The sequence below is a fragment of the Myodes glareolus genome, chromosome 10 (assembly GCF_982192425.1).
Source record: "Myodes glareolus chromosome 10, mMyoGla1.1, whole genome shotgun sequence".
NCBI classification, from domain to species: Eukaryota; Metazoa; Chordata; class Mammalia; order Rodentia; family Cricetidae; genus Myodes; species Myodes glareolus.
In genome coordinates this window covers 47,034,523-47,061,549 of record NC_142035.1, presented here as the reverse complement: position 1 = coordinate 47,061,549, position 27,027 = coordinate 47,034,523, and the positions used below count along the sequence as shown (strand labels likewise).

The following is a 27,027-nucleotide window of genomic DNA, read 5'->3' as shown; positions in this document are numbered from 1 at the left end:
TGCCTGCAGTCTAGGAAACCTACACTGCCTTGGCCAGTTTGAGTCTGGGAGTGGAGTAGGAGATGCAGCAGGGGAGGGAGTTTCTTTCTAGGCCCAGGCATCATATGAATGAGTTGAGGAGAAACAACTTCTTAGCCTGAGTATATTTAGGAAAAACAGAGCAAAAGAACAACAGAAAAAAAAAACAACACACTTACTTTGCTAAACTTCCAAGTGTTAGAGAACACTGTCCCAAGAGAAATGGAAAGCTCAGAGGGAAGTCAGCGTGTCTCGACGTGCTGTGGACCCCCATTCCTTCCGTCCCTTCTGTTCCACTGCAAGAAACTCACTTCTGCTCTTCTCACTCCCCTCCCCTCCCTTAATCCCTGTCCTCAACAGATTGCTTGCCTCTCCCTGAACTCTGTATAGATGGGGCTGTACAGTAGGGTGCTGCTGAGTGTCTGGCCTCTGGCTCAGTCTCATTTCCGTCCAGGGCACCGCAGCTTGGTTCTGTAGTTGCTGAGTATTGCGTGGAACGACACACCACACAGCTCACGCCTTTGGGCTGTTTCTGGATTTGGTCAGCAGGATAAAGCTGTAAATGTCTCTGACGTTGTCTGTGTGGTGGGCTGTGCTCTGCGTCTCTAGTGGGTTCTTAGTGGTGGATTGCTGTGTCTGGGGAAGGTCATGCTTGCTTTATGGGTGCGGGTGACAGGTTTTTATTTGCTTCTTGGTCGTAGCTTTCATCCACCTGCATTCATTTCTTTGCTGGGTCTTGGTACTATTAAATTCTGTAGCATCTGTGGCGCAAACCTTAGCCAAGACAACCGAACTCTTTAAGTTGCTTGAGTCAGGGAATGCAAGGGATTGGGGTATGAGCTTAGTGTCTCCTACATGGTGGTCCTCAGATACCTCCAAACCATCCTCCTCATTCTGGGACTAGAGGAACAGTGTATTCCAGCCTTGGGCCACCTCTTTTCCCTGCAGTACCAGAGCTCAAAGGCTGGCATCTTTAAGTAAGCTGGCAGACTATAACTGTCAATTTGATGTCTGGTCTCTGGTGCCATGGGTCCTCAGAGTTCACTGTTTCCTGGGTTCATTGCTGCTTTGTGGTGACTGTGGGGCCGGGTGGATGGTGAAAAGGACCTACCCAGAATAGCAAGGCTTGTTGGACACCAGCATTTTCTGGAGGAGTGGGGCGGTGAAGCCTTTGTCTTTCCTACCACATTGCCACCTCACCAAGACTCAGAAGGCCAACAGAAAGGCCAGGAGGAAAAAGGTATAAGGGGATAGAGAATACTAGGGAAGAGCCAGGTGAGAGAGCCCAGTGCCATGTGTACAAGTGTCCTGGGCTGGTGTGAGCATTATGGGGACTGTGCAAGTATCCTTCGTTTGTGTGATTATCCTGATATCTGTGTGAGCCGCCTGGGATTGGCACAAAGCAGCCATGCTGAGTTGAACAGAACTAACGTCAGGGTCAGTCCCCTGACTTTGGCCTTTTTCATCTTCTGTTCTCAGGCCATCTTTGTCTCCACTCTAGGACCTGTGGATAGGGAACAGGCAGAGCTTAAGAGATTTGAGGGTGGGGTTGATGGGGGTCTACCTTTTGCCTGTTGTTAGGGCCTAACCCATGTCTCCCTGCCTGGCTCTCCTTTCTCTTTGCCCCTTCCTGTCTCCCTTTTTGCATTTTTGGGAGGTGTCTCTTCCTGATCAGGTCTGGGGGTAGGGGGCAGCTGTGCTGTGACTATTCCTTGGGTCAGGTAAGCTGACCTCCACCCGCTCCCTATCATCGCAGGCTCCTAGAAGGTGAGCACGGACGGTATGCAAAGTTGTGAACCCAGTGGCGACAGCGCGGATGACCCTCTCAGTCGCGGCCTGCGGAGAAGGGGACAGCCTCGTGTGGTGGTGATCGGAGCTGGCCTGGCTGGCCTGGCCGCAGCTAGAGCACTTCTCGAGCAGGGCTTCACCGATGTCACTGTGCTTGAGGCTTCCAGACACATTGGGGGCCGCGTACAAAGCGTGAGACTTGGTAAGCATCACTCAGGATTAGCCACCTCTCTGGGCCATCTTTTGTCCCCCAGTACCCTGGTCCTGCCTGAAATCTTACTAATTTGGTCTTGGGATAAATGTTTGATCATGCAACCCATGTGGGTATTTTCCAGAAGCTTTCTTTGCCCCTTGCACCAACATTCCATTTTAAAGAATGCTGACTTGGTGCAAGACTTGGGATGGATGGTGTTTGTTGGAGAGGGCATACTCAGAGTCAAACTGTCTGAGGACTGTGGGGACTCGTTTCTAATGTCACAGGAGGGGAGGCTGTATAAGTTCTGATGAGTCATTAGTTTTTAGTATGAATTAGTGTATCATGACTGAAGTCCAGGCAACAGGAACTAAGGTTGGTGGAGTGGAAGAGGGATTTAGGCTTCCTTGTGAGTGATGTGCGGTCTTGGGATTGTCTCAGTCCAGGTTGTAAAGAATGAGGACCCTGGAGAAAGCAGCCGGATAAGAGACATGCCCCTGGGTAGGGAGACTTTGCCAGGGTTCTAGAGAGCAGAGATAGTTCCTGAAACAGAGCTGGTGATTAGGGCTTCCACAGCCATAGCCTGTGTGGGATGTTGTGGCCAGTGGTGGGTCAAGTGGGTTGGGATTGTGATGATGACCCAGTGAGGCCTCTTACTGTGACCTGGAGTGTATGAGTGACGTGATACTCTAGTGTGTGTGTATTTGGAGGCCAGAGAATAATATTGGGTGTCTCCCTCAATGGCTTTCTATCTTCTTCTTCTTATTTTTTGAGATGGGGGTCTCTGTTTCTCACTGAACCTGGAACTCAGTTATTCTGCTAGACTGACTGACAGACCGGCAAGCCCTAAGGGTCCTCCTGCTTCTACCAATTATGAGTGTGCACTATGGTTTTTTGACATGGATTTTGGGGGATCTAACTGAGGTCCTCATGTTTCTGTGGCAAGCACCTTACCAACTGGGCTGTCTCCCTAGCTTTGCCTTCTGTATGAGACAGGGTTTCATCCTCCAGTTCTCTGACTCCCGAGTACTGAAGTAGCAGGCGTGAGCCACCGCAGTTGCACCTCTAGAGGGTTCTGTATTTGCCGCACAGAGCCTGCGTGCTTGCTTGCTTGCTTAGATAGGTGGTCAGGCTGAGAATCCACGAACGTCAAGGACACCCTCGGGCCTTTTCCCTTCTTGTAGAGCAAGTGAGTACCTAAGTGTCTCCTCCTAGAGCCATTCCTGGAAGGCACATAGGAGGTTTTGTTTCCCCTTTTCATGCACAAACTAGGTTGTCTCTTGGCACTAAGAATGAAAGTGCCATCCAAGTGCTCATAAAGCTGGGGCAGCCAGCGAGCCCCAGTGCTTTACTCGCTGTTGATTGGCTGGCTGGCAGCCTCAGGAAAGAGCAGTCCCACTTGTGATTCTTGGGGCATATTCAGACTCTGATATACAAACAGAAGATGGGGAGATAGGTGGCCCAGTCCCTGAGGCAAGTGACAACCGAGTCTGTGTGGAGAAGGCTTGGGGGGGGGGCAGAATGCTTGATGGGAAGGCTTGCTGGGCAGAGAAGAAGGAGGGCACTGGTGGTGTGGAATGAGGAATGTGAAGGAGATAGGGGAGAGCTTGCTGCATGGGGTGTCTGTGTTGTACGCAGGTAGGCAGGCCCCAGGGCCCAGTGTGTAGATTGACATGCTTCAGCATGGCATAGTGGCCTTGCCCCTGTCAGCAGTGAGAACAGGGATCCTGAGCCAGAGACTCTGAGGACACCACATGCTATGAGGTGAGTGGGCATGGGCTGGCACCTGGTGCCCTTTGGAAGTACAGATGTGGTCAAGATGGAGTGGCAGAGACATCCTCAGCAGAAGCCTTATTCTGGTCCTCCCAGCTGCTGTCAAACCTTGGCCTGAATTCTCTCCCCACCTCTTCTCACATTTGAGTAACATTTGGAGAAGATAGGAAAGGTGTCTTCTTGCTTCTGACCTGCCCAGTCTCTGTGTGGCTTGGAACTTCCTACTGTGCCAGGGGGAGGGGTCAGTGTTTTCCCATTATCTCTGAACTACTGACTGTTAATTCCCTGGGAAAGGGAGACTACTGTGTTGAGTCATTTCCACTATGACCCCACCAGGCTCCAACAGTAGCTCTGAACCCATGGTCTTGGTTAGTGTCAGCGGGTCACAGAACGAAATGACTAGTCATGAATGTTAGAGAGGGGTTTGTGGGGGAGGGGAGAGTGGTTGGTACTGCATTGAGTACATTTGCAGAATGGTCTAAAAGCAAACTTCACTATTAATAACAGCGATAGCAATAACATCCCTCTTCTCCCTCTGCTCCCTTTGGGGGCTCAAACTAGAACAGACACTTCTGTTGCAAGGCCCTACCTAGACCTTCAGCTTTTGGCGGCCTGCAGTCTGCCTACCTGCCCTACACCTGGGGGCCTGTGCATGCATGCTCCTTTTAGAGACACAGACTGACTGTCCTTATCTTGCAAGCTGGAGCGTGAGGTTGTGCTTTTTCTAGTTTTAGGCACATTCATGTTACAGGGCTATTTTTAGTAACGGATGGTTTAATTAGAAACATCCCAAGAAAGGGAAGGCATGCAAATAAGGAGCGTATGCCCAATTCTTGGGGTGAGGGGCAGTTCTGCCATCTTTAGGCTGTATCAGAACAAGCTACCTCAGATGAAACAGCTTAAAAACGTCTTTTTATTTACTCACTTTTTATTTATTTATTTATTTGTGGGTTGGAAGTGGGGGCAGGACTCAGGTAGGTGGGTCTTTTTTGGGCTTTGCCTTGTTCCTGCATGTCCAGGGTCAGTTGGTTAGGCTCTCTAAGATGGCCTCATCCTCTTGTGTGGTAGGGGCATAGGCTTTGGTCTAGGCTTATGTTCCTAGCACAGTGATCCTGTGGTTTTTTCCATAGTTATCATTTTAGAAGTTGAGGGTAGAAGCCATGAAGCCCTGTGCTGGCTGCTTTTGTGTGAACTTGACACAAGCTGGAGTCATTTTGGAACTAACCCCTCTCCCCCACACCAAATTGGCCTGTGGTTCATCTTCTTGATTGATGATTGATGTGGAAGGGCCCAGTCCACTGTAGGTGACGCCACCGTGAGCAAATGGTCCTGGGTTCTATAAGAGAGCAGGCTGAGCAAGCATGAGGAACAAACCAGGAAGCAGTACCTTCCATGGCCTCTGCATCAACTCCTGCCTCCAGGTTCCTGCCCAGTTTGAGTGTCTGTCCTGGCTTCCCTCAGTGATGGACTATGAGGTAGAGCTGTAGGCTAAAACAAATCCCTTCCTCCCCAGGTTACTCTTAGTCATGGTGTGGTATGACAGCAATAGAAAGGCTAACTAAGGCAGGCCTCTGGAGGCCCCTGAAGCTGCAGGGTTTTTTTTTTTTTTATAGCCACATTCTCCTAATCAGAGCATGTCACAGCCTCATCCAAATTCAAGCTCTAGACCCTGCCTCTGGGGCGGTTTGGGGGGCATGCACAGTCATTTTGTCAGGGGATGTGCACACAAGGGTGGGAGAACTTACTGTGAAGTTGACAGGAAATGGACCATATGGATTTTTAGCCTGGCCTGCATAATCAAACACCACCAATTGTTTCTCTGTACCCTTAGGACCATGTTAACCTCTCTGGAAGCTAGGCAGGAAAAACCGCTTCAGAACTTTGTAACATCTGAAGAAGGAACTGAGGCTCAGGACTGAGGCAGTTGCCTCAGACCTGCTGGTTTGACTGGGGTTGAGAAAGGAGGATGGATTTCTAGGGCTCTTGCATCTTGGATCCAGGTTGCTCTTCAACTCTCCTCAACAGAATCTCAGGGTCTGCCTTCCTCCTTCTCTACCCTGTGAAAGGATTTCAGGGCTTAACATTCTCTAGAGATCTGGTTTGTATTCCTCACCCCTGGGGAAAATGCTCTAAATTGGAGTTGTCCTCTCTTTTCTGTCCTAGAAGTTTTAGAAGGGGGACATCTTCTGTCTGAGAGAAGGGGTCAGACTTCAGAGCCATGGGGTATTAAGGAGCTAGACTAATACGGGCGGATACCCACAGTAGTCCTCTTGAATGTGCAGGAGTCAGGGATCTGGGGTATAATATTGTCTTGGGAGGTGACTAGAAGGAGAAGTGTCTGGCTGATGGCATGAGGTGATGGTGGGACACATCCAAGGGTCACTGTGGGCAGGGCTGCTCCCTGCTGGTCACCTCATCTGACGTCAGGTGATGGTCCTCTGTATGTAGGCTTTATCTGTTTGTCAGGGCACGCTCCCAAGTCCTTTCCTGCCCTGTTGAGTATTTGTGGGTGGGGGTCCTCTTATGGGAAGGAAGGGAAGCAATCCTGTCCTTCTCTGAAGAAACTTCTACCCCTCTAAGGGTCTGTTATTGTCACCCAGGACACGCCACCTTTGAACTGGGAGCCACCTGGATCCATGGGTCCCATGGGAATCCTATCTACCATCTAGCAGAAGCTAATGGCCTTTTGGAAGAGACAACGGATGGGGAGCGCAGCGTGGGCCGCATCAGCCTCTACTCCAAGAATGGCGTGGCTTGCTACCTTACCAACCGTGGCCGCCGGATCCCCAAGGACGTGGTTGAGGAATTCAGCGATTTATACAACGAGGTAAAGGGAATGTCAGGACAGTTTGGGGATATGACGCAAAAGTGCTGGGGTAGGCAAGATGCTGATAGATTGCCCCCAAAAGGCCTTAAATATCATCTGCTAGACTTCGCTAGGTGTTTGGCTGTGACACTTGACACTATGGTTCTTTATGGACACTCAACATTTTTTAAAAGCATATCTTAGTTGTTCCTCATATGTAGCAATAGAACTAATTTTTGGGCATTGATTTCAATTCCCTGATGATTGTTATTTTAATTTAAATAACATATCTATTAATATATTAATTAGTATTCTAATAATATTTTTGAAATTATGTGTAGCCAACATTGTTCAGGAGAACTCTCTGCACGGATAGAAATGTGTGGACCGACCTGCCCTTTCCAGTGTGCTAGTTTCTATACTTGTGGCTCTCGAGTCGTTAAAATGTAGCTAGCGAGGCTATGCAGGAACTGGTATTGAATTCCCAATTGCTACAGTATCTAGTGGTTGCTATATTGAGAATCCATCCTCAGAGTAGTTATTATTATTACATTGGCTAGTATCACAGTCCAGTATTAGAAGTGGCAGTACTGTACATTATTGAAGCATCCATGCTTTAGGAAAGTGGCAGTATTCTCAGCGTCTCTCAGGAGTGCTGTAAGCTGCACTGAACAAATGAGGTAAAGTACAGGTCCGACTTTCTTATTGTCCTGTCACGGCCCAGTTCAGGTCAGTGCATGGACCACTGAGCACTTACTGAACACTTGCCAGTCTCTTGCTTGTGGAGGCCCCTGGCCCGTGGAGGATGTCCACGCTCTGTTTTGTGTGTGTGCACCAACAAGTGTAGAGGTCCCTGGCCCGTGGAGGATGTGCACGTCTGTTATGTGTGTGTGCACCAACAAGTGTAGAGGCCTCTGGCCCATGGAGGATGTGCACGTCTGTTTTGTGTGTGTGTGTGCACCAACAGTGACATGAGTGTAGCTCCATAGTTCATTTTCACTCACAGAGTGTAGACAACTAATGATCAGATAGTAACCTGGATGCTTCCAAGTGGCCTTCGCTGGCCTACACACTGGTTCTTGGCTATTGTAAGTGCTTTAAGCATGAATATTTATGTTTTTATCTTTTTATTTTTAAAAAATAGATATCATACAGCTCTGTCTGGCCTTAAACTTGCTATATAGCCAAGGCTGGCCTTAGAGTCCTGACTCTTTTTTTCCTACCTCTTGAGTACTGGGGTTACAGATGTGTGCCACCATGCCTGGCAATGTGGGTACCAAGTACTGGGGTTACAGATGTGTGCCACCATGCCTGGCAATGTGGGTACCAAGTACTGGGGTTACAGATGTGTGCCACCATGCCTGGCAATGTGGGTACCAAGTACTGGGGTTACAGATGTGTGCCACCATGCCTGGCAATGTGGGTACCAAGTACTGGGGTTACAGATGTTTGCCACCATGCCTGGCAATGTGGGTACCAAGTACTGGAGTTACAGATGTGTACCACCATGCCTGGCTATGTGGATACCTTCTGACAGTGACTCTTAGTGGTCCTGACTTGTTCTGCTTCCTGTTGGTCAGTTTCACTTCTGAACACCAAGAACGGTGGCTGTGGAAAATAAAATGGATACGGTGGCTGTCAAACTGCTGTGCTGCTTAGGGACTGGAGGAAGAGGGATGGGTCAGGATTTCCTTGTGTGGCTTTTAGTTAGGGTTGGCGACCTTTCTGAACAAAACCTGTGAAACTGTGTGTGTTTGTGTGTGTGTGTGTAGGTCAGAGTCAGCGTTGTTGGGTGTCTTCCTCTATTGCTCTCTACCTTACATTTTGAGACAGTCTCTCAGTGAATGTGAAACTCATGGTTTCAGCTGGACCGGCTGGCAGGTGAACCCCAGGATCTGCCTGGCTCTGACCTCTCAGGGATAGATGCGTGCTGGGGATTTGAACTCGGCTCCTCAGGCTTAAGCTCTTTACTCACTGAGCCATCTCTGTTTTTGCTTTTTCCTTTCTCAATGCTGGGGATCAAGCCCAGGGTCTTGCCTGTGATAGGCCCACTTGCAAGTGCTGTCCCTCTGAGCTATATCACCAGCCTTAGATGTAGAATATTGAGCCCTTAAGGTTTAGGGCCTCTCAGATCCCCAGTTTTCTCATCTGTAAAATGTCCACGGCTGTACCTACTACCCAGTGTTACAGGGTTTGTAACCCTAAGGAAAAGCACTTAAGTATTGGTGTAGTGGTCCGGGCCTGCCCCGTCCCGTACCCTCCTTTTATGTGTGGGAGGATACTGTACCCACATAACAGATCTATACCCTAGTTAGTGATGGTGACATTTGCTACTTCCGAGCTGGACTTTGTGGTCTCCAGTGACCGTGAGCTGAGTATTAGTTACCATGTTGCTTATCTGTTGGGGAAAACCGAGGGAGGAGAAGGAGAGGCCCCAGCTCAAGTCCTTGGTAGTAACCATGCAGGAGTTTGCTGAGGCTCCAGGTACTGCTGGCCATCTAGTGTCTTGTGGTTGTGGGCAGGACAGGCTGCACAGTTTCACCCATATTCTTCCCTGTAATTTATACTGCAGAGGCATCTTTATGCGCCTGTCTCATGTGGAGGCTTTCTCCCGAGAACAGTGCTGGTTAGAGGGAACCCTGCTGTGGCCCCACAGCTTGTGTTGGGGCTGCAGTGCAGAGCAGACCGCTTTTCCATGAAGGCATTCTGGCCAAATCCAGATGCTCTTTAAGGAGGGAGCTAACCACTAGTTAGCCTGGCCGCGAGGGGTCACAGCTGAGAAGCTCGCATTTGCTATAGACCCAGAAATGACAGAGGGGGTGGGGATCCTGCTGCTCTCCTCCTCACAGCGCTTCAGGGGTCCAGGGTTTGGCGCCCGGCTCCCTTTCCAAGGCCGTTTATTTCTTACGCTCTTCTCCATGTTGCCTTTTCACCCCCACGGTCCCTTCTCAGGTATCTCGATGGCCTCACCACCATCTTTGAGTGTGCAGATCCCTATGCCTGTAGCACTCTCATCTCTCGTAGCCAGTGCTGTGTCTCCTAATGAGTCGGGGTTGCCTGGGTTGACCTTAGCACTCCTGGGTTCCTTGTTATCAGTGCTATGTAGAAATCCCCTTAGAGTGTCTCGTCAGCTGGAGTATGGGCAGGGCTGAGGACTTTCTTTTCCTTAATGCATCTGGGGTGTGGAGCCCACAGAGGCATGTTGAGTGAATGTTAGGGCCCGTCTAGGAGTAGACTTGTTCAGTGTTTGTGGGAGATGGGGGGATTATGGGACAGGCTTTTAGGGGAGGCAGAAGGACCCAGTTTCAAGGGACTGATGGTCACCGTGGATAAGAAGTGGGTTGGTGTTTTGGCTGAGAAATGGCTGCCAGGTGGTTTCTGTCTCTTGCATTGCCGGAGCCTCCAGAGATGTTCCCTTCTGTGCTGCTGTCTTCCCTCTAACTTCGTGAACATCAGGCGAGGTGAAAGGGTTCTTACAGATCTGAGTGGTGCAGGGGTATCGGTAGGGGGTGAGTTTCCTGAAGATGGTTCTTGGAAAAAGTAACGTGTGCAGACCAAATTCTCCAGGGGAATGTGGGGCCCTTGCAGACATGCACACAGCCCATGAAGAGACAGCTCCTTCTCCCAGGTTGTACAGGTCCCAGATGTTTGCAGTTTGTTCTAAGGGTCCCTAAGAAAGCTATGGACCCATTGCACCTCTCTTATAGGCCTGGAGGTGAGGAGCTGGCTGACTGGGGCAGGTGCCCTGCTCAGTTTCATGCCGAAGCCACAGTTGCATCAGGGACACCTGGGAGCAGGTGGCTTTCTAGTTGGGCCCTGTTTGCTGTGAAGGTTGGTCAGAGTGCTCAGTCTCCAGGGCTCTCTCTGGCAGGTCTATAACATGACCCAGGAGTTCTTCCGGCATGGTAAACCAGTCAATGCTGAGAGTCAGAACAGCGTCGGGGTGTTCACCCGGGAGAAGGTGCGCAATCGCATCAGGGATGACCCTGACGACACAGAGGCCACCAAGCGCCTGAAGCTCGCCATGATCCAGCAGTACCTGAAGGTATCTTTGCTGCGGAGTTTAGATGCCAGAGTGATAAAGACCAGTTCTGGGGGAGTCTGGGTCCAAAGGGCCGTGCTACCCAGAGCTCTTGTTCTCCGGCCTAGCCCTGCCATCACCTGGCTTCTCTCTGGGTCTTTCCACAGGTGGAAAGCTGTGAGAGCAGTTCTCACAGCATAGATGAGGTGTCCCTGAGCGCCTTTGGAGAATGGACGGAGATCCCTGGCGCCCATCACATCATCCCCTCGGGCTTCATGCGAGTTGTGGAGCTGCTGGCTGAGGGAATTCCCCCACATGTCATTCAGCTGGGGAAACCTGTCCGCTGCATCCACTGGGACCAGGCTTCAGCTCGCCCCCGGGGTCCTGAGATCGAGCCCTGTGGTGAGGGTCACCACAATCACGACACTGGGGAGGGTGGCCAGAGTGGAGAGAGTCCCCAGCAGGGGCGGTGGGACAAGGATGAGCAGTGGCCGGTGGTCGTGGAGTGTGAGGATTGTGAGGTGATCCCAGCGGACCACGTGATTGTGACGGTTTCACTGGGCGTGCTCAAGCGGCAGTACACCAGTTTCTTTAGGCCATGTCTGCCCACGGAGAAGGTGGCTGCCATCCACCGCCTGGGCATCGGTACCACCGACAAGATCTTCCTTGAATTCGAGGAGCCCTTCTGGGGCCCTGAGTGCAACAGCCTGCAGTTTGTGTGGGAGGATGAGGCGGAGAGCTGTACCCTCACCTACCCACCTGAGCTGTGGTACCGCAAGATCTGTGGCTTCGACGTCCTGTACCCACCGGAGCGCTATGGCCACGTGCTGAGTGGCTGGATCTGTGGGGAGGAGGCTCTCGTCATGGAGAAGTGCGATGATGAGGCCGTGGCTGAGATCTGCACAGAGATGTTGCGGCAGTTCACAGGTGGGTCCTGTGTCCGTGCTGCTCCCTGGGCCTGGCTGCTTTCTCAACCCCTAGGTCTGTAGCAGGTCTATCCTTTCTAGATTGTGGTACTGAAGGGACTGTCCCATTGGGATCCATGTTTAGCCTGTCACCTCAGCTGCTGTCACTCCCATTTTGGAGTTTGAATGACTCAAAGTGATGACTCTTTCCACTAAGGACTTCATGGTGAAAAGGATGTGTGTCGCCATCACCATGAGATGGCTATTTCCTGTTGCATCACATCTTGTTCAGAGGTAGATTTGTTTTTCTCTGATAGAGTGATTTTTTTTTTTGAGACAGGGTTTTTCTTTTTCTTTTTTTCATTTTGTAACGCCCAGGCTTGCTATTGTATAGCCCAGGCTAGCCTAGAACTCACTGAGATGTAGCTGACTGGGTTTTGAATTCAAGATCCTCTTGTCTTGGCCTCCTGAGTGCTAGAACCAGTCATGCGCTGTCATATCCAGCATCTGTGGTTGTGTTAGTTGGTTATTTCCTGCCTGCTCTTGCAGGAGAACTTTCCAGGAACCCATGATAATAGAAAGAAAGGAAAATATGAGTATCTGAAATTGACCTAAATGCTGCTGGGAATCAATCCTAGGGCCTCATGAGTGCTAACCATGAGATATACCACTGAGGCACCTCCCACCTCCCGAATACTTTAAAGTAGGAAAACCAAGGCCTTGAGATAAGTAGTGTTTGTTTTCTGGGGGTCACCAGGAAGTAATGAGTTGGGAATACGGTTTGAGCCCGGTCCCCCTCATTTTTCGCAGTCTTTTATGCCTACCCCCTGGCTGCCTGAACCTTCTGGAGCCCAGGAGGGAGATAGATTGTCTGTCATGGAGTACCTTCTATATGTAGTCATTTCTTATGCTCCCTTGTCTTGGCTCTTCTGACTTCCCAACAGGGAACCCCAATATACCAAAACCTCGACGAATCCTGCGTTCGGCCTGGGGCAGCAACCCATACTTCCGAGGTTCCTATTCATACACACAGGTGGGCTCCAGTGGGGCAGATGTGGAGAAGTTGGCCAAGCCCCTACCCTACACAGAGAGCTCCAAGACAGCGGTGAGTGGGCTGTGAATGGTGAGGACAGGCCTTGTAAGGGGTATTTTGCATGTGTCTAGTCCCGGGGAGAAGGCTTGGGATCGTGTAGGGGTGCCATGGTGAAGAGTGGTGGGGGTGACTCCCACAGTGGAAGAGAAAATGAGATAACAGATGCTTAACATCTGGAAGAAAAAAGTAGAGTCACATAGAAAATTAATATTTTCTTGTGTTTCTGAAGCGTGAATCATTGCTTGCTGTGTTAGGCAATAAGCCTTCAGCCACAGTTAGATTGAATTAATTAAGTAGAATTTAAATTAATAAATTAAAGTTTTGGTTCCTTGGTTGTAATACTTACATTTCAGGTTCAACAGCCTCATGTACCTAATGGTTCCCACACTGGGTTATGTAGTACAAATGGTCTGTTGGACGGCAGTGCAGTATTTCCTTACTGTGTTTTAGAGGACAACATTGGGGTTGTAGCTCAGCTGGTAGAATACCTCCCTGGCATGTCTGAAGCCCTAGGTACTACCCCAGGCACCTCAGAAACCCTGTGTAGTGGTGCATATCCATAATTCTATAGCACTGGAGAAATAGAGAGGGAGATCAGAGATTTGAAGTTATCCTTGGCTACATAGGTCGAGGTGAGTCTGAGATACATAGACCCTGTCTTAAAGCAACGTAAAACTTAAGAATACTGCCCTCCTCCAAATTGGGCCAACTGTACTCTAAGAAGATCATAAATCTGAGGTCAGTAAGATGGCTTGGTGGGTAAGGGAGCCCATTGCTAAGCCTGGTGACTGACTTGAGTTCAGTCTCAGGACTCATGGAAAAGGTAGAGAACTGTTTCTTGCAGGTTGTTCTGATTTCCATTCTAACACGATTGTGTGTGTGCACGCGCACGCATACATGCACTGTTAAAAACTGAGAGAGATACACTCCTGATAGTAAATTCTGTCCACTATGTGTGCACATACATTAAATGTTAAAATGCAGCAATTATATTTAAAGCAATTCTTTGGAGTCCCTGATGGCAATTTCTGTCAGCTAAGGTGTGTCAGTCTAGCTGTTCTCAGAGTGGGCATTGTCCTACAAAGGAGAGTCCTGGTTGTGACAGAAACAGAGTAAAGCAGAAATAATGGACAACAATCTGCAGGCTAGTGGGACAGGCTAGTGGGAGGACCAAACATCGTGAACACCTGGCTGCAGTAGTCAGTCACCTTGGTCTAAGAGGGCTGCAAGAACAATGGCTCTTATGTCTTCGACCGACAACAGGAAGAAAAGTCCACGGACCAGAAAGGGGACTTCTTGGAGTTGAGCCAGCAGTACATCTGAAGATTATTGACTAAAATTTAGTTACATGATTACACATTGCTGACAGAGGCTGAGCCATGTCATCTTTGTTTTGAATGACTTTGAAACCAGTTAAGAACTAGACTTGAGCTGGGGGTGGTGGTGCACGCCTTAAATCCCAGCACTCAGAAGGTAGAGGCAGGTAGGAGTTCAGGCCAACCAGACCATGTCTCAAAACAAACAAACAAGTAAGCAAAGAAACATTAACCAAAAGAACCAGGGCTTGGGGGCTGGAGAGATGGCTCAGAGGTTAAGAGCCCTGGTCCCTCTTTCAGAGGATCCAGGTTCAATTCCCAGCACCCACATGGCAGCTCACAACTGTCTGTAACCCCAGTCCCAGGGAATCTGACACCTTCACACCAATGCACATGAAATAAAATTAAATAAGTTATTAAAAAAGAAAAAAAGAACCAGGGCGTAACTAAGGAGAGAAGAGAAAGTGGGTGAGCGTGGGAATGGGCAGCTTGTGCTTGGCCACAGCCCATCCCTCTTTCCATTTAACGGCCTCCCCGAGCTCCTTATTGGTGGGAACAGCTCACCTGGGAGCTCTTTAGGGACGCATGCTCTTGGTCTAGACTTAGAAGATTCAACACTGCATTCTTAGAGAAGTTCACATTCGAGTTTGGTGTGCAAGAAGCTGAACTGTCCTTGGACTCACTGAGATTCCTGCTTTCTTGAGATTGAGCCTTGGCTAATCCAGAGAACTCACTGTCTTCGGTGTGGTGGCTTTTCCCTCTGGCTGACTTCCCTTTGCCTGTTTACTCACCCAGCATCCTTTGAGAAGCAGTGCCAAGGTCCAGTCCTTCAGGAGGCTTTGTGGGGGTCTCCCAGACATTGAACCTCTTTTCTGGACTTCCAGCACCTCACCAAACACCTTTCATCACATACGACACTGTTTAGTAACTGGGTTTCGTGTCTGGCTTCCCCACCAGCATGGAAGCTCCACAAAGCAGCAGCCTGGTCACCTTTTCTCATCCAAGTGCCCAGAACAGTCCCTGGACCCTAGTAGGGGCTCCATGAAGGTTTGTTAAATCACCACCTGACTTTGCTGTTTACACTCTTCCATAAGTGCTTACACCATAGTTAAATCTTTACAGCCGGCCTCAGAAGTAGGTGGTATAAATCTGTTTGATAAGAAAATAAAGGCTCAGGAGGGCTATTCTTAAGAGGTAAATGGAGCCTTGGGGACTGTACAGCCAGGACTTCTCACAGCCTTAAGACAAAGGAACTGAGGCATGGGTGTATGGGGAAGGATTGGGAAGGAGGCGAGGTGGGTGGGTGAGCCTTCATCCTGTGGAAGATACCTGCATCCTGCTTACTCATGTCTGCCTTGTAAGAATAGGGGTTCCAGGGCAGTCGGGGAGCCCACTGCCTCTGCTGCTTCTCCACCCTCACTTCACTTCCTCCCACTTAGCCCATGCAGGTGTTGTTCTCCGGCGAGGCCACGCACCGCAAGTACTACTCCACCACCCATGGTGCTCTGCTCTCCGGCCAGCGTGAGGCCGCCCGTCTCATCGAGATGTACCGAGACCTCTTCCAGCAGGGGCCCTGAGGGTGTCCTCACTGCCAAATGTGTTCCTTAAAGAACCACTAACTTGTGACCGCTGGTCCTTTCCCTCGCCCGTGTACTCGTAATTGCCTAATTGTCTCTAGAATGAAATTTTATCTTTTGTAGTGGACAGTGGGCTGGCTTTGCAGACCTGGCCCTGTAGCTTTTCTTTTTCTCCAGGCTGGGTAATGACCAGGTGGATTTGGCTTCCTGCTCCTTCCCTTCTCCCTGCCCTCTCCATGTTATTGCAAGTGCCTTCAATACTTTGCATTTTGGGATAATAAAAGAAGTGACCCTTCCCGTGTTCCCAGCCTCTCTCCTCGGTTTAGAGCCTCTGTGTGCACATTTGTTTAATCTCGTCTCTGCTGACGGTTGGGGCAAACACTGTGGCTGTGCTCCTAAAAGGGACGGTGTACGTCCCTTTACACCTTCTGTTCCTGCCTGTTCCTTGAGATCCCCCTGAATACGTACTTCTCCCTGCCCAGTGCCCATTTCCTTAGGATGAGCCTGGTCTGACCACTTTGCCCTCTGGAAGCTTGGTTGGATGACAGGCCATGTTCAATGAAGGGATACCCCTGTTGTGGCTCCATGCCAGGATCTGATGAGTTCACTGCTGGCTACAGGGCAGTGAGTCTAAGTCAGGCTTTAAACTAACAATATGTATTGCATGTCTTTCGCAACAGAACTCAAACAATGTAACGTGGGCCCTCCTTTGATCCCTGCCAGCTGCCTTCTCCGTAGCCCAGGTTACTTTGTCGGAAGCCACCTTTACGTTCTATGAACTTGTGTTGGGAAATTCTGGCTAACTTCCATGGTCCCTGGATTTCTCCACCTGCTGCAGTGACCTACACAAAAGCAGCCACTTGACATAAAGTAGGAGGGAAGTAATTAATTACCAGGTGTCAGAGTCGTAAAGAACTTCATGGGGGAAGGAGGATCAAATGTTTATTTGGTGACTGCCTGTTGGGGACCTTTAGGGGTGTGTGTGTGTGTGTGTGTGTGTGAGAGAGAGAGAGAGAGAGAGAGAGAGAGAGAGAGAGAGAGAGAGAGAGAGACACACACACAGAGAACATTCAGCATCAACACCAATCACATGCTGACAAGGTAGCAATCATAACGGCACACCCACTGTTTTTGTTTTTTAAACTTTTATGTGTGTGTATGTGCTGCCTACACGAGTGTTTGTGCACACCTGGTGCCCACAGTCCGGAAGAGGATGTCAGATCTCCTGGAACTGGAGTTACAGATGTTTGCAACCTACCTACCATGTGGGTGCTGGGAATTGAACCTGAGTCCTCTGGAGAACAGTGGTGCTTCTAACCTCTGAGCCATCTCTCCAGCCCAGCACACCGTTTCTTGGTACAACGATGCCAGCCCTGGTTGGAAAGGATGATTTATTTCTGCAGGTAAGCAGAGCTTTAAAGTTAGTGTGTTTATCTCAGGTGGGCAGTGAAGTCTGCCTACACCATAGCCCAGACCACCTTTCAGGTTGTACTTGAGAAAATGAGGCTGCCACACTAAAATAATCTGAAGCCGTACCTGACGTCTGTATGGCAGATCCTGCTACCACTGGCCACATGCCTGCCAGCATTTCACTCCTGGTTTCTACCCAACAGAAATAAAAGTACGGATGCCCACTGAAGCGATGAATTCATAATTGCTAGAGACTGGAAATGACCAACGTGTACCCCGGCAGAAGAAAGAGTGAACTAGTGCATGCTATGTGAATATAGCAGATTGTTACACAGTGGTAGAATGAAACAAAGGGCCATTTGCCACACAGTGGATTTGTTTTTTTATCACAAATTCAAGAACTTGCAAAACGAATCTATAGTATCAGCAGTGAGAGATGGGGATGGTTGCCCTGAGCTGATAACATTTATATGTGGATTAAATGCATCACACTGTGCACTGAAGATTTCTGTACTTTACATGTGCCTCAGTTTAAAACAAGCTGTATTCGAAGGTGTCTTTCTTGCCCTCCTAACCCCAAATATGGTCATGTTGGCCCAGCTTGTTTCTTTCATGCAGCAGAAAGGACTGACAACATCTCGAGAGCAGATAAAGGGAGGACTCACACCCCAAATTCACCGCTGCTAAAACACCATGATCAAAGCAGATTACAGATGGAAGGGTTTAAAGGGCTTAGAGTTCTGGAGGGAAAAGAGTGGTTGATGGTGGATGTCTGCAGAAGGCAGCAGACATGGCGGCTGGAGCTGACACTGAGGGCTCACATCTTAGATTGCAAGCCAGAAGCAAAGCGAGTGAATTGAGACTGGTGAATAACTTTGAAACTTGAAAGCCCAGGTTTGGGAAGGCTGGAGAGATGGTCAGCGGCTAAGAGCACTGGCTGCTCTTCCAGAGGACTCCAGTTCAATTTCTAGTGCCTATGTGGTGACTCATAACCATCTGTAACAACTGCAGTTCTGGGGGATCCAGCACCCTCTCCTGGCTTCTGCAAGTACTACATGCACACTGTATATAGACATACAGGCAGGCAAAACAACCATAAACAAAATAATTAAAAGAAAAGAAACCTTAAAGCTGGATGATGTAGGTGGGTCTGCTGTATTTCTGTTGCTTTCATTGGTTAATTAATAAACTGCTTGGCCTGATAGGTCATAACATAGGTGGGTGGAGTGGACAGAACAGAATGCTGGGAAGAAGGCAATGAGGCAGACGCCATGCAGCCAGCCACCAGGTCAGACATGCTGAATCTTTCCTGGCAAGCCACCACCTCGTGGTGACATACAGGTTATTAGAAATGGGTTGAAGTCAAGATGTGAGAGTTAGCCAGTAAGAGGCTGGAGATAATGGGCCAGGCAGTGTTTAAAAGAATACAGTTTCCGTGTAATTATTTCGGGTGTAAACTAGCTGGGAGCCAGGCGAGAATGAGGCCCGCTGCTCCTATTCACTACAGCTGGATCCCAGTGACAGACTTCCCCAGCAAGGCTATGCCTCCCAAGTGTCCCCAAATAGCCCACCAACTGGGAACTAAATGCTTGAGTCTGTAGGGGACATTTCTCATTCAAACTATCACACAGCTGGCTTGGTAAGAAGGACTGACCCTGAGCTCAGACAATAGGTTATTGTTGTATTGGGTGTGTTGCTTGTCACCTTCACAGCCTCTGTATCTGCAGCTGTGTGAGGGAAGTGAGAGTCCATAGCAGAGGAAACCAAAGTTCTCAGAAAGGTAGCCCCACAGAAGCCCTTCTGAGAACCTGGGTTTCCTCCGCTATGGACAAGGAACAGAAAAACCCTGCAGAAGGAGACACTACCTCTAACAGAAACATGGGAAACTTCCCACATGCTGACCGAGTTTCCGAAAGCAGAAGTGGCATCCGGGCTCTGTCTAGTGTGCGACACTTCGGTCAACACTCACACCGTTGCTGCCTTGTGATTTCCGTTGCCTGGAAGTTTACTTGCAGAGAGTTCTTTCCTGCCGTCTGTGTCGTATCCTGGAGTCTGCCCTTAGTAGCATGGCGTCTTGTGTCATAGGCACTGGGGACCCCAGAGTTAAGGTTTTCAGCTGCCACTTTGTGGGAGTCTCAGACTCATTCCACAGGGGACTGGGGTACCTCTGCCATTGCTGCTGTCATCTGAATGATGATGACTTTTGGTTTGATGGCAGCTGCCTAGAGCATAGGGGAGGAGTGAAGTATCTAGGATCGAAGTCTCTGGGTTAGCTTTGTTGTTGAGACAAACTACTTGAGATAATTAACTTAAATCAAGGGACCAGTTGTCGGCTCGTGGTTTCGGCCTCTGTTGCGTCCAGCTAGTAGGCCATGGTAAAAGTGTGTGGTGGAGGACTGTCCATCTCATGGTGGCTGGGAAGCAAAGGAAGGGGCCAGGGTCCTGATATGCCCTTCCAGAGCATGCCCACAATGATCTGGATCACTCCCATAAGGCCCCGTCTCTTAAAGGTTACATTGTGTCTCAGTAATGCCACAGACCAAGTCTTAACACACTGGCCTTGGGAGAATGGTCTAAATCCAAACTGTAGCAGTAACTGCATTTTGCTTGGGTTTCTTGGGATGGGAAAAAGGGAATCTCCTAGGTGTAGTATAAGGTGGCCTGCTGGCTAGTTCGCCTGGCTAGCTCCCCTGTCTAATGCTGGCTAGTTCCCCTGTCTAATGCTGGCTAGTTCCCCTGTCTAATGCTGGCTAGTTCCCCTGTCTAATGCTGACTAGCTCCTCTGTCTAATTAACATCTTTTTTTCCCAAGTGAATGGTAGAGTGGCAGGAGGCTGGATTTTCTCTGGGTCCACCTGTTTACTGAGCCCCTTTCCCAGGCAGGAAGCGTCCTGCTAAAGTGACCGTGACCTTTAACCTCATGCTGTATATTTAATACTAGACAAGGAGGTTGGTCACTGCCCCATCCCATACAACTGAGTGGAGGTAGGTGGGTAAAGCTATTATCACATCCCTTTATTCGTGCCTCTTATTGCTGATGATAAACCGCACCCACAGCTGCTCTCAAGGAAAGCAAAGTGTTGGACGTTTTATTTTACACAGGTTTGGTGTACATGTGATTTGGGCCTGTTGGATTCGAGGTTCTCTTCATCTCACCCCTACTTGTTGTCTTGTATCGACTACTACCTCTGTCCCAGGGTGTGGTGCCGCAAGGGATCACACAGCTGTCTATACACCCAGGTCAAGGCCACGTCACCACATTGTTTTCTTGCTTGTGACTGACTTCAGTGACCTGTCTCACTGCATGGGCAGGCATGGGCAGGTAGCTGTCCTTTGCTTACGAGTTTGGGTTGGATTTCTCTCGTAGTATGTCCTGACCAGTTGTAAATGGCTCTGGGGTTGGGATTTTACCTCTGCCTATTTCTTCCCTTGGTCACTTCTCCTAAAACCAGTCAGCATAATTCAGTCCTGGACCACGCCATACAGCAGGAGGAGAAGCACTGTGCTCATTCACCAGAATGAAGCCGAGGAAGCAAACTCCACAGACATGCAGTGTTGTCTACACCGTCTCTCCATGGACGTAGCCGGACCCAAGCAGAACTCCCCCTCTCATGCCTTCACGTGCGATCCAGCTACATGCTTCTTTGTTTGAATGGTATTGCCGCCCTCTGACTTCAGGAGAACACCCACTCACCGTCCAATCCCTGCCTCTGAATCGCCACAGGCCGGTCTCATCAACCCTTCTAACATTCCCCGCTCCTGTATTTCTGCCTTGAATAGCGACAGCAGTCTTCTAAGTGGTGTTCCTCTGTAACCTCCTCTTTTAGCCCGCTGGCCACGCAGCCAGGTTGGCCAGTCCAGCCTCCCTGGTTTCCGGTGGCAACCCTCATATTGGAGAGCCAGGGTGCTGCTTGCAGGCACCAGTGAGATGTCTCAAGATCTACCTGCTGTGTCCTCCTTCCCTCAATCCTGGCTGCTCTCTGTCTGGAGTTCCATACCCTGCCTTGCTGCTTCTAGATTTCTACTCAGACACTTTTGGGGGACCCTACCCTGAGCATCCCTTTTCCTGGTTACCCACTCTGTCCCCTCCCTTGGCTTTTTCTTCACAACTTTTCTTTTCCCCTTTTGATTTTTGGTGTTAGTTTATCTATGTAGTTGCCTGTCCAACCCCTCTCCACTGTGGTGTAAATTCCATGTTCACCGCTGCGTATCTGGCGCATCTGAAACAATACCCAGTGTAATAGCAGGGTAACAGACAAAGTTTGCAGGATTGGTAAGGGAATGAGGATGCCATGCAAAAATGACGTCAACCTGGAGACCTACCCCAGTGCTGGTGACAGCCCTCTTTGGCCTCCCGTGTCAGGTTTTCCTCCTTAGATTCCTGAGACCCCTCTCTTTCCCACAACTCTGCTCTCTTGGCTGTCTCGGGCAATGGGCCAGTAAAAGCTCACAAGAGGTCACTTTCTCACCCAAACTGCAAGCTCTCCAGCCTCCCTGGGGGAATTCCCTCATGACAGAATGAGAGGGGTGGTGGCCCCGCCCCTGCTATGGTGACCTGTGTAGCCCACGCTCTAATGCAGGCCCCTTTATCCCAAAGTCCCAGTCTCCTGCTGTCCTCCTGCTGCCCTCGTCCTCCGCTCCTCTCCACCGGCAAGCAGCACATTCTGTTTTCTCTCCTGCGCTCCCTCCATCCCCCTGTGCCCACACCAGCAGTTGCTGGCTCCCCTGCTCACAGGCAGGCCTGCAGGGGTCCTCCTCTAGAAGAAAGGACAAGCCGTGGACCAAGTCCTGACCTCTGGTGCCACCCTCTGGCCATATGGGAACACAGCGCTTGCTGCATTGAGAGAATTTGTATTTGGATTCTCTGAGCCTTTCTGAATTCAAAAGAATGAACCAAACAAGTTGCCTTGGGACACACTCCCCCTTAATTAATACTGAACAAATACATATTATTATAATTGTAGCTCTTCCTACATTGCCACGGACTTCCCACTGACAATAAAAAGAGACACTACTGGTCCCTAATGAGGGATTTTTCTTTTGTTCATTTGTTCAGCCATCGTTTCTTTGGTTCATTGAGCAGATATTTAGTTGTTTCATTTATTATGCCAGACTCTGAGCTGAGAAATTCTAATTATGCTTCAAGAAATACATTTGCGACTGGGTGGTGGGGGCACACGTCTTTAATCCCAGTGCTCGGGAGGCAGAGACAGGTGGTGGTGTTCCCAGTTGCTAAGCCCCGAAATGATCACACAGAAACTATATTATTTAAATCACTGCTTGGCCCACTAGCTCTAGCTTCTTATTGACTAACTCTTACATATTAATTTAACCCATTTCTATTAATCAGTGTATCACCACAAGGCAGTGGCTTACTGGCAAAGTTCCGAGGTCTGTCTCTGGCAGGGCTACATGGCTTCTCCTCTCACTCTGCCTCTTTTCTCCCAGCATTCAGTTTAGTTTCCCCCCGCCCACCTACCTAAGTTCTGACCTATCAACAGGCCAAGGCAGTTTCTTTATTCACCAATGGAATTCACAGCATATAGAGGGGGAATCCCACATCAACTCCCCTTTTCTGTTTAAATAAAAAAGGCTTTATCTTTTACATAGTAAAATTAAATATAACAAAACAGGTATTAAGCAATAATTACAGTTAACAATATTTATATCTACTTTATCTTTTATCATAACTAAGGAAAACTATATTATTTCTATCTGTTCTTCAACTCCATCAAAGACTCCAGAAAGATATAATATTACCTAAGTAAACAGGAACTACATTGTAAACAACTTCCAAAACTCTAGAATTGACAGAGACATCTCACTGCCTGTACAGTCACCTAAAGTTCTTCTGTACCGTTGGGGCATCTATCTTTAGCCTGCAGGCCCATAGTATCCAGCAGACTTTTCTATGAAGCAGGAAATTTCAAAGACAGTTCTGCCTATATTGGTAGTTTGGCAGTAACTTTCTTCTGTGCCCTGCAGAATGTCTTGCAGACTCTTTCATAAAGCAGGAACTCCCAAGGATCATCTCCCCTTTAGGCAAGTTCAGTAATCATTTCTCTGTGGGTCCTGCATGTCCAGTTCATCAAGCAGTCCAGGAAAGAGCAATTTCTTGCCCAAATGGCTAGCCAACTCCATAAGGAGCCTCTTTGATGCCCATCATCCTCTTGAAGTAGATTGGTGCTACCAAGAACATATATATCTCATTGTCATGAAAAGTCCTAAGTTCTTAAAACATTTAAGATTAACATTAACATTAAAACAATTAACATTCAGACCATATTCTGAAGGTCTCTGAAAGATTTGAAGAATACCTATCTAAATGAAATATATCTCTATATATCTAGAAAATCTAACTAACATGACTACAAGCTTGACTGTTATAGATGACTTTTAACCTATATTTCTTAATTATACATTACATTTTAAAATGAACTACACAATCACAAAACCTTAATCAAGAGCAAAAATATACATATAAGAAGATTGACCCTAAATTTGTATCAATAGACCAAGATCCATACCAAAGCAAATATCTATAGTATATCCCCTTTATATGTAAACAAACATTTATAAACAACATTTGGGAATATGAGCGTAGTTTTATTCAGACTGCTTCCTGCTGTTTATTGGGCAAAGATTCACACCAAGGTGGATCTCCATGAGTTTGAGGTCAGCTTTGGCTACAGAGCGAGTTCCAGGATAGCCAGGCCTACACAGAGAAACCCCATCTGGAGAAAAAAAATGCATTTACTAAATTAATAAGAAGTGTGACTTTAGTTAACTGCTCTAGTGAAGCTAGCTGACACAGTTGTGCACACAATATGGATAGGTGTTAGTGCAAATGACACAAGTGTGAGAATAAGTATTAGGTATAAATTTATTTATGTGTCCCATTAAATCTGGCTACACCATGGGGACAAAATAAGGTTTCACTAAAAAGTAAACTTACTGAAATGTATTTGTGATTAGTTCTTTTTCTGTGACTGAGAATGTTGGACTCTAGTGTCCAAACCGAGAAGGAGTCACCCCCAGAGACCACCTCATATACCACAGCCGATGCAAAAGCATGAGGATTTTATTAATTCTGTCATGACAGGGTCCCTCAGCATTCGGGAATGCTTAGTTCCTTGACCATTATGATTGGCTTATTCGAAAAGGGCTAATACCAATAAGTGACTGGAGAACTATTGTCAGATCAGATGAGGTAAGAGGTCATTTTGACCCCGTTTCCCAGGGGACTGAGTCAAAACAAAGTGTATGGGTAATTAATTGTTCAGGAACTGAGTACGTGCATGTGTAGCTGTTAGGTCCTTGGTTCCCAGGGGAGGAGGGGAAGCACTAAGGCACGGAGGCTGAGAGGGTTTGGAATTGTCAGAAATGGCTTCAGAATTGTCTAAAGTCTTACATTCCCTCCTCTTATTTGGTCAAATATCTCAATCTTGAGATATTAGTAAATTTGGGGGACTAATTGGATCTGTACACAGAAATTAACAAACCAGTGTTGTAGACTCATCATAGATCAATAGAAGACCTCAGATCCTGTCGTCCTAGGATTTGGGAGAGTTAGGTTTGTCCCCAATTGCAGGACATATAAGAGCTGATATGGTTGAAACTGCCAGATGAGGCTATTTCCTCGTAATAGGGATGTCCTACTGACAGGCATAACCAGCAAAATTATGTCAAGCTGGGGTCAGTACTATTTAGCAAAGAAAAGGCTCCCATTATTAGACTAAACAGTCACTGGCCTGTATTAGAGGTTGCCAGCAATGAAACAGGTTGCAGAAGGGTTCTTAGCACTAGGATTGGGGCCCAGGGCCCTGGCAAAGGGGGCTACCTCAGCAGGGGCTAGTTGGCCCTAGTCAGGTAATACTGGGTTGGACTTTAGTACTATGGTCATGGAAGGTGTTAGAACAACTTGCAGGGTGAACAGAATTCCTATGTCTTTTCTTCCTGGATCATACAACTGTTAACCCCAAGTATTGCCTGTTAACCATTTTGTGCTTTTTGCTAACCCCCAACCAGGAGACATTGACATTGGTTTTACATCATCAGACAGCATAACAAAATATTTTAGGCCCCCCTGTACTACAGAGTTTGCTTTTTCCCCCAGACAAATATATCATTTAGAATATTTGCATGTAGGACAAGAGTTTCTGGGGATTTGCTCAGTATCCTCCCAAGAGTCTTTTGCTAAAACACATAGGTCAAAAGTTAGCTGGGGGAACCAGGTATCCAGGGGATGAACTCCAGTGGCTAGTCTTAAGGCTTGCCCAGTCTCAAAGTTAGTCAGGGTCCAGGTTAAGTCCTAAGGTATAAACATCAGGGCAAAGATCAGCAAGCCTGGCAGAATCAGGCCTCCTTGAGAGGATTTCGGGAACTCTGAAGCTTTCATTTGGAAGGTCCTGGGTCGTCCTGTGGAGGTGCAGGCTTGATGTGAGATGCGTGGATCCAGGCTGCAATATCGTCCACTTTGAGGGCAGAAGGTGTCTTAAGAAGCATGGTGTAGGGTCCCTTCCAGCGAGGTTCAAGATTCTGGGACTGGTGTCTCCAAACGTACACAGAATCGCCAACCTGGAACGGGTGTGAGATTTCCAGGTGCCTGGGCTGGCGTTGGGAGGTTCTGACAGAGATGTAGGGAGAGTAGCTTAGTCCAGCGGGCAGCAGCAGGACTAATTAGGGCCTCTTGGGGGGGGGGGTCTAATCTGGCCGGCAGCAGCAGGCTCTGGTCAGATAGTACTTGGTTTTAAATATCATCTCATGTCCCAAGTCCTTCCCAACACCCATGGAGACAGTCCCATTGCTGGCCCCTGGGAGACAAGTGGGGGAGATGTCATATGTCCCTGTGCTCCACATGGAGCATTGTCAGGCATCACAGTATAAAAATCTAGCTTTCCCAAGTGGCATCTGTGTTTTGGACCCCCCGCACCCGAATATTTCCTCCAGGGGAAAATCTTCTGCCAGCCTCCAGGGGCAGCTGTGGGGGATATGCATCTTGGATATCCCAGGAGGCTGGCCCTGCTACTAGTTGACAGAAATCAGGGGTGAGGGCATGGGTATCAAAGCAAGGGCTTGAGGAGATATGGATTGCAGGTATGAGTGGGCGGCTGCTGTTCTGGCTGTGGGCTGCTGTGCTTTTTTCATGTCCCTCTGGATACATCCCAGGCAGAAGATACATAGAGAGCAGAAGCAGGAAGAATGTCCCCATGCTCATGAAGCCACTGTTGGCAGCAACAACAAACTCAAACTTGTCTCCATCAGTGCAAGCGAGTTGTATGATCCGAGGGAAGTCACAGTAAAAGCTGTCTACTTTGTTAGGACCACAAAAAGGCAGGCTTATAACAAAAGAGAACTGGGACAGGGCATGAATCACACCTGTGACCCAGGCAGCAATTACAAATGAAATGCATATTTTAGGACTCATGATGCTCAGGTAGTGCAGAGGCTTACAGATGGCTGTGTACCTGTCAAATGCCATGGCTATGAGCAGCACCATCTCCCCTGCTCCCATAGTGTGGATAAAACAGATCTGAGCCATGCAATTGTAGAAAGAAATTACTTTACGTTCTTTCAGAAGATCTGAGATCATCTTCGGAACAGTGGTTGAGGAAACCCACACATCATTCAAAGACAGGTTGGCCAACAGGAAGTACATCGGTGAATGTAAATGTGAGTCAGAAATTACCAAAACAACAATGAAGAGATTTCCCACAATGATTCCTAAGTAGAGTGTAGAGAAATTCAGCATGAGAAAAGCTTTAGTTTCCCAAGAACTAGAGAGTCCTAAAAGCACAAACTCAGAAACCATGGAGTCATTTAGTTGATCCATTGGCGTGGGCAGTTTCAAATCACTTGTTGTTAGGAAATGATGAAAATTTGTAGCTTAGATACTAAGGCATATGTTCAACTTACAAAACGTCTTGATTCTCTAAATATCAAAATCAAGAGAAAAAACTCTGAGTTGGATAGCAAAAGAATAAGCAACTGAAAAATAATAAAACTTTCACGATAGTGCCTTTAAGAAAACACAAGCATAAATATGGTAAAGGAAAGCAAATAGGGTTTCTCCTACGTATTCTACAATCAGATATTCTGTTATAGTAAGTTTGTTTTGCAGAATTTCTA

At 48.2% G+C, this 27,027-nt stretch overlaps 2 protein-coding genes across 6 annotated transcripts in view; one reads left to right on the top strand and one right to left on the bottom strand.

The window, feature by feature from the left end:
• Smox (spermine oxidase) overlaps positions 1-15,785 on the top strand; it is a 34,338-nt gene extending 18,553 nt beyond the window's left edge. For 2 of the 5 annotated variants that reach the window (XM_085696308.2, XM_087911186.1), the window contains exons 2-8: positions 1,775-2,008; positions 6,373-6,599; positions 10,450-10,623; positions 10,767-11,526; positions 12,449-12,609; positions 14,871-14,960; positions 15,353-15,785. In XM_085696308.2, the coding sequence (XP_085552434.1) occupies positions 1,801-2,008; positions 6,373-6,599; positions 10,450-10,623; positions 10,767-11,526; positions 12,449-12,609; positions 14,871-14,960; positions 15,353-15,490 (1,758 nt within the window). In that variant the 5' untranslated portion in view covers positions 1,775-1,800 and the 3' untranslated portion in view covers positions 15,491-15,785. The remainder of the gene's footprint in view (positions 1-1,774; positions 2,009-6,372; positions 6,600-10,449; positions 10,624-10,766; positions 11,527-12,448; positions 12,610-14,870; positions 14,961-15,352) is intronic. The other 3 variants (XM_085696310.2, XM_085696309.2, XM_085696311.2) reach the window with 3 other exon arrangements.
• Positions 15,786-25,293: 9,508 nt separating this feature from the next.
• Positions 25,294-26,731, bottom strand: LOC148120629 (olfactory receptor 4F21-like). The gene is made up of 2 exons (XM_087910867.1): positions 25,832-26,731; positions 25,294-25,476 (listed from the first exon to the last, which is right to left on the bottom strand). The coding sequence occupies exons 1-2, from the start codon at positions 26,729-26,731 to the stop codon at positions 25,294-25,296; spliced, it is 1,083 nt and encodes a 360-aa protein (XP_087766993.1).
• Between the last annotated feature and the right edge of the window lie 296 nt (positions 26,732-27,027).

Bases quoted from the DNA above. Each gene is read 5' to 3' on its own strand.
- LOC148120629 (XM_087910867.1), bottom strand. From the start codon at position 26,731: ATGGATCAACTAAATGACTCCATGGTTTCTGAGTTTGTGCTTTTAGGA. The intron at 25,477-25,831 runs GTGCGGGGGGTC...CACCCGTTCCAG, and splicing joins CCCCTGGAGGAAATATTCGG to GTTGGCGATTCTGTGTACGT.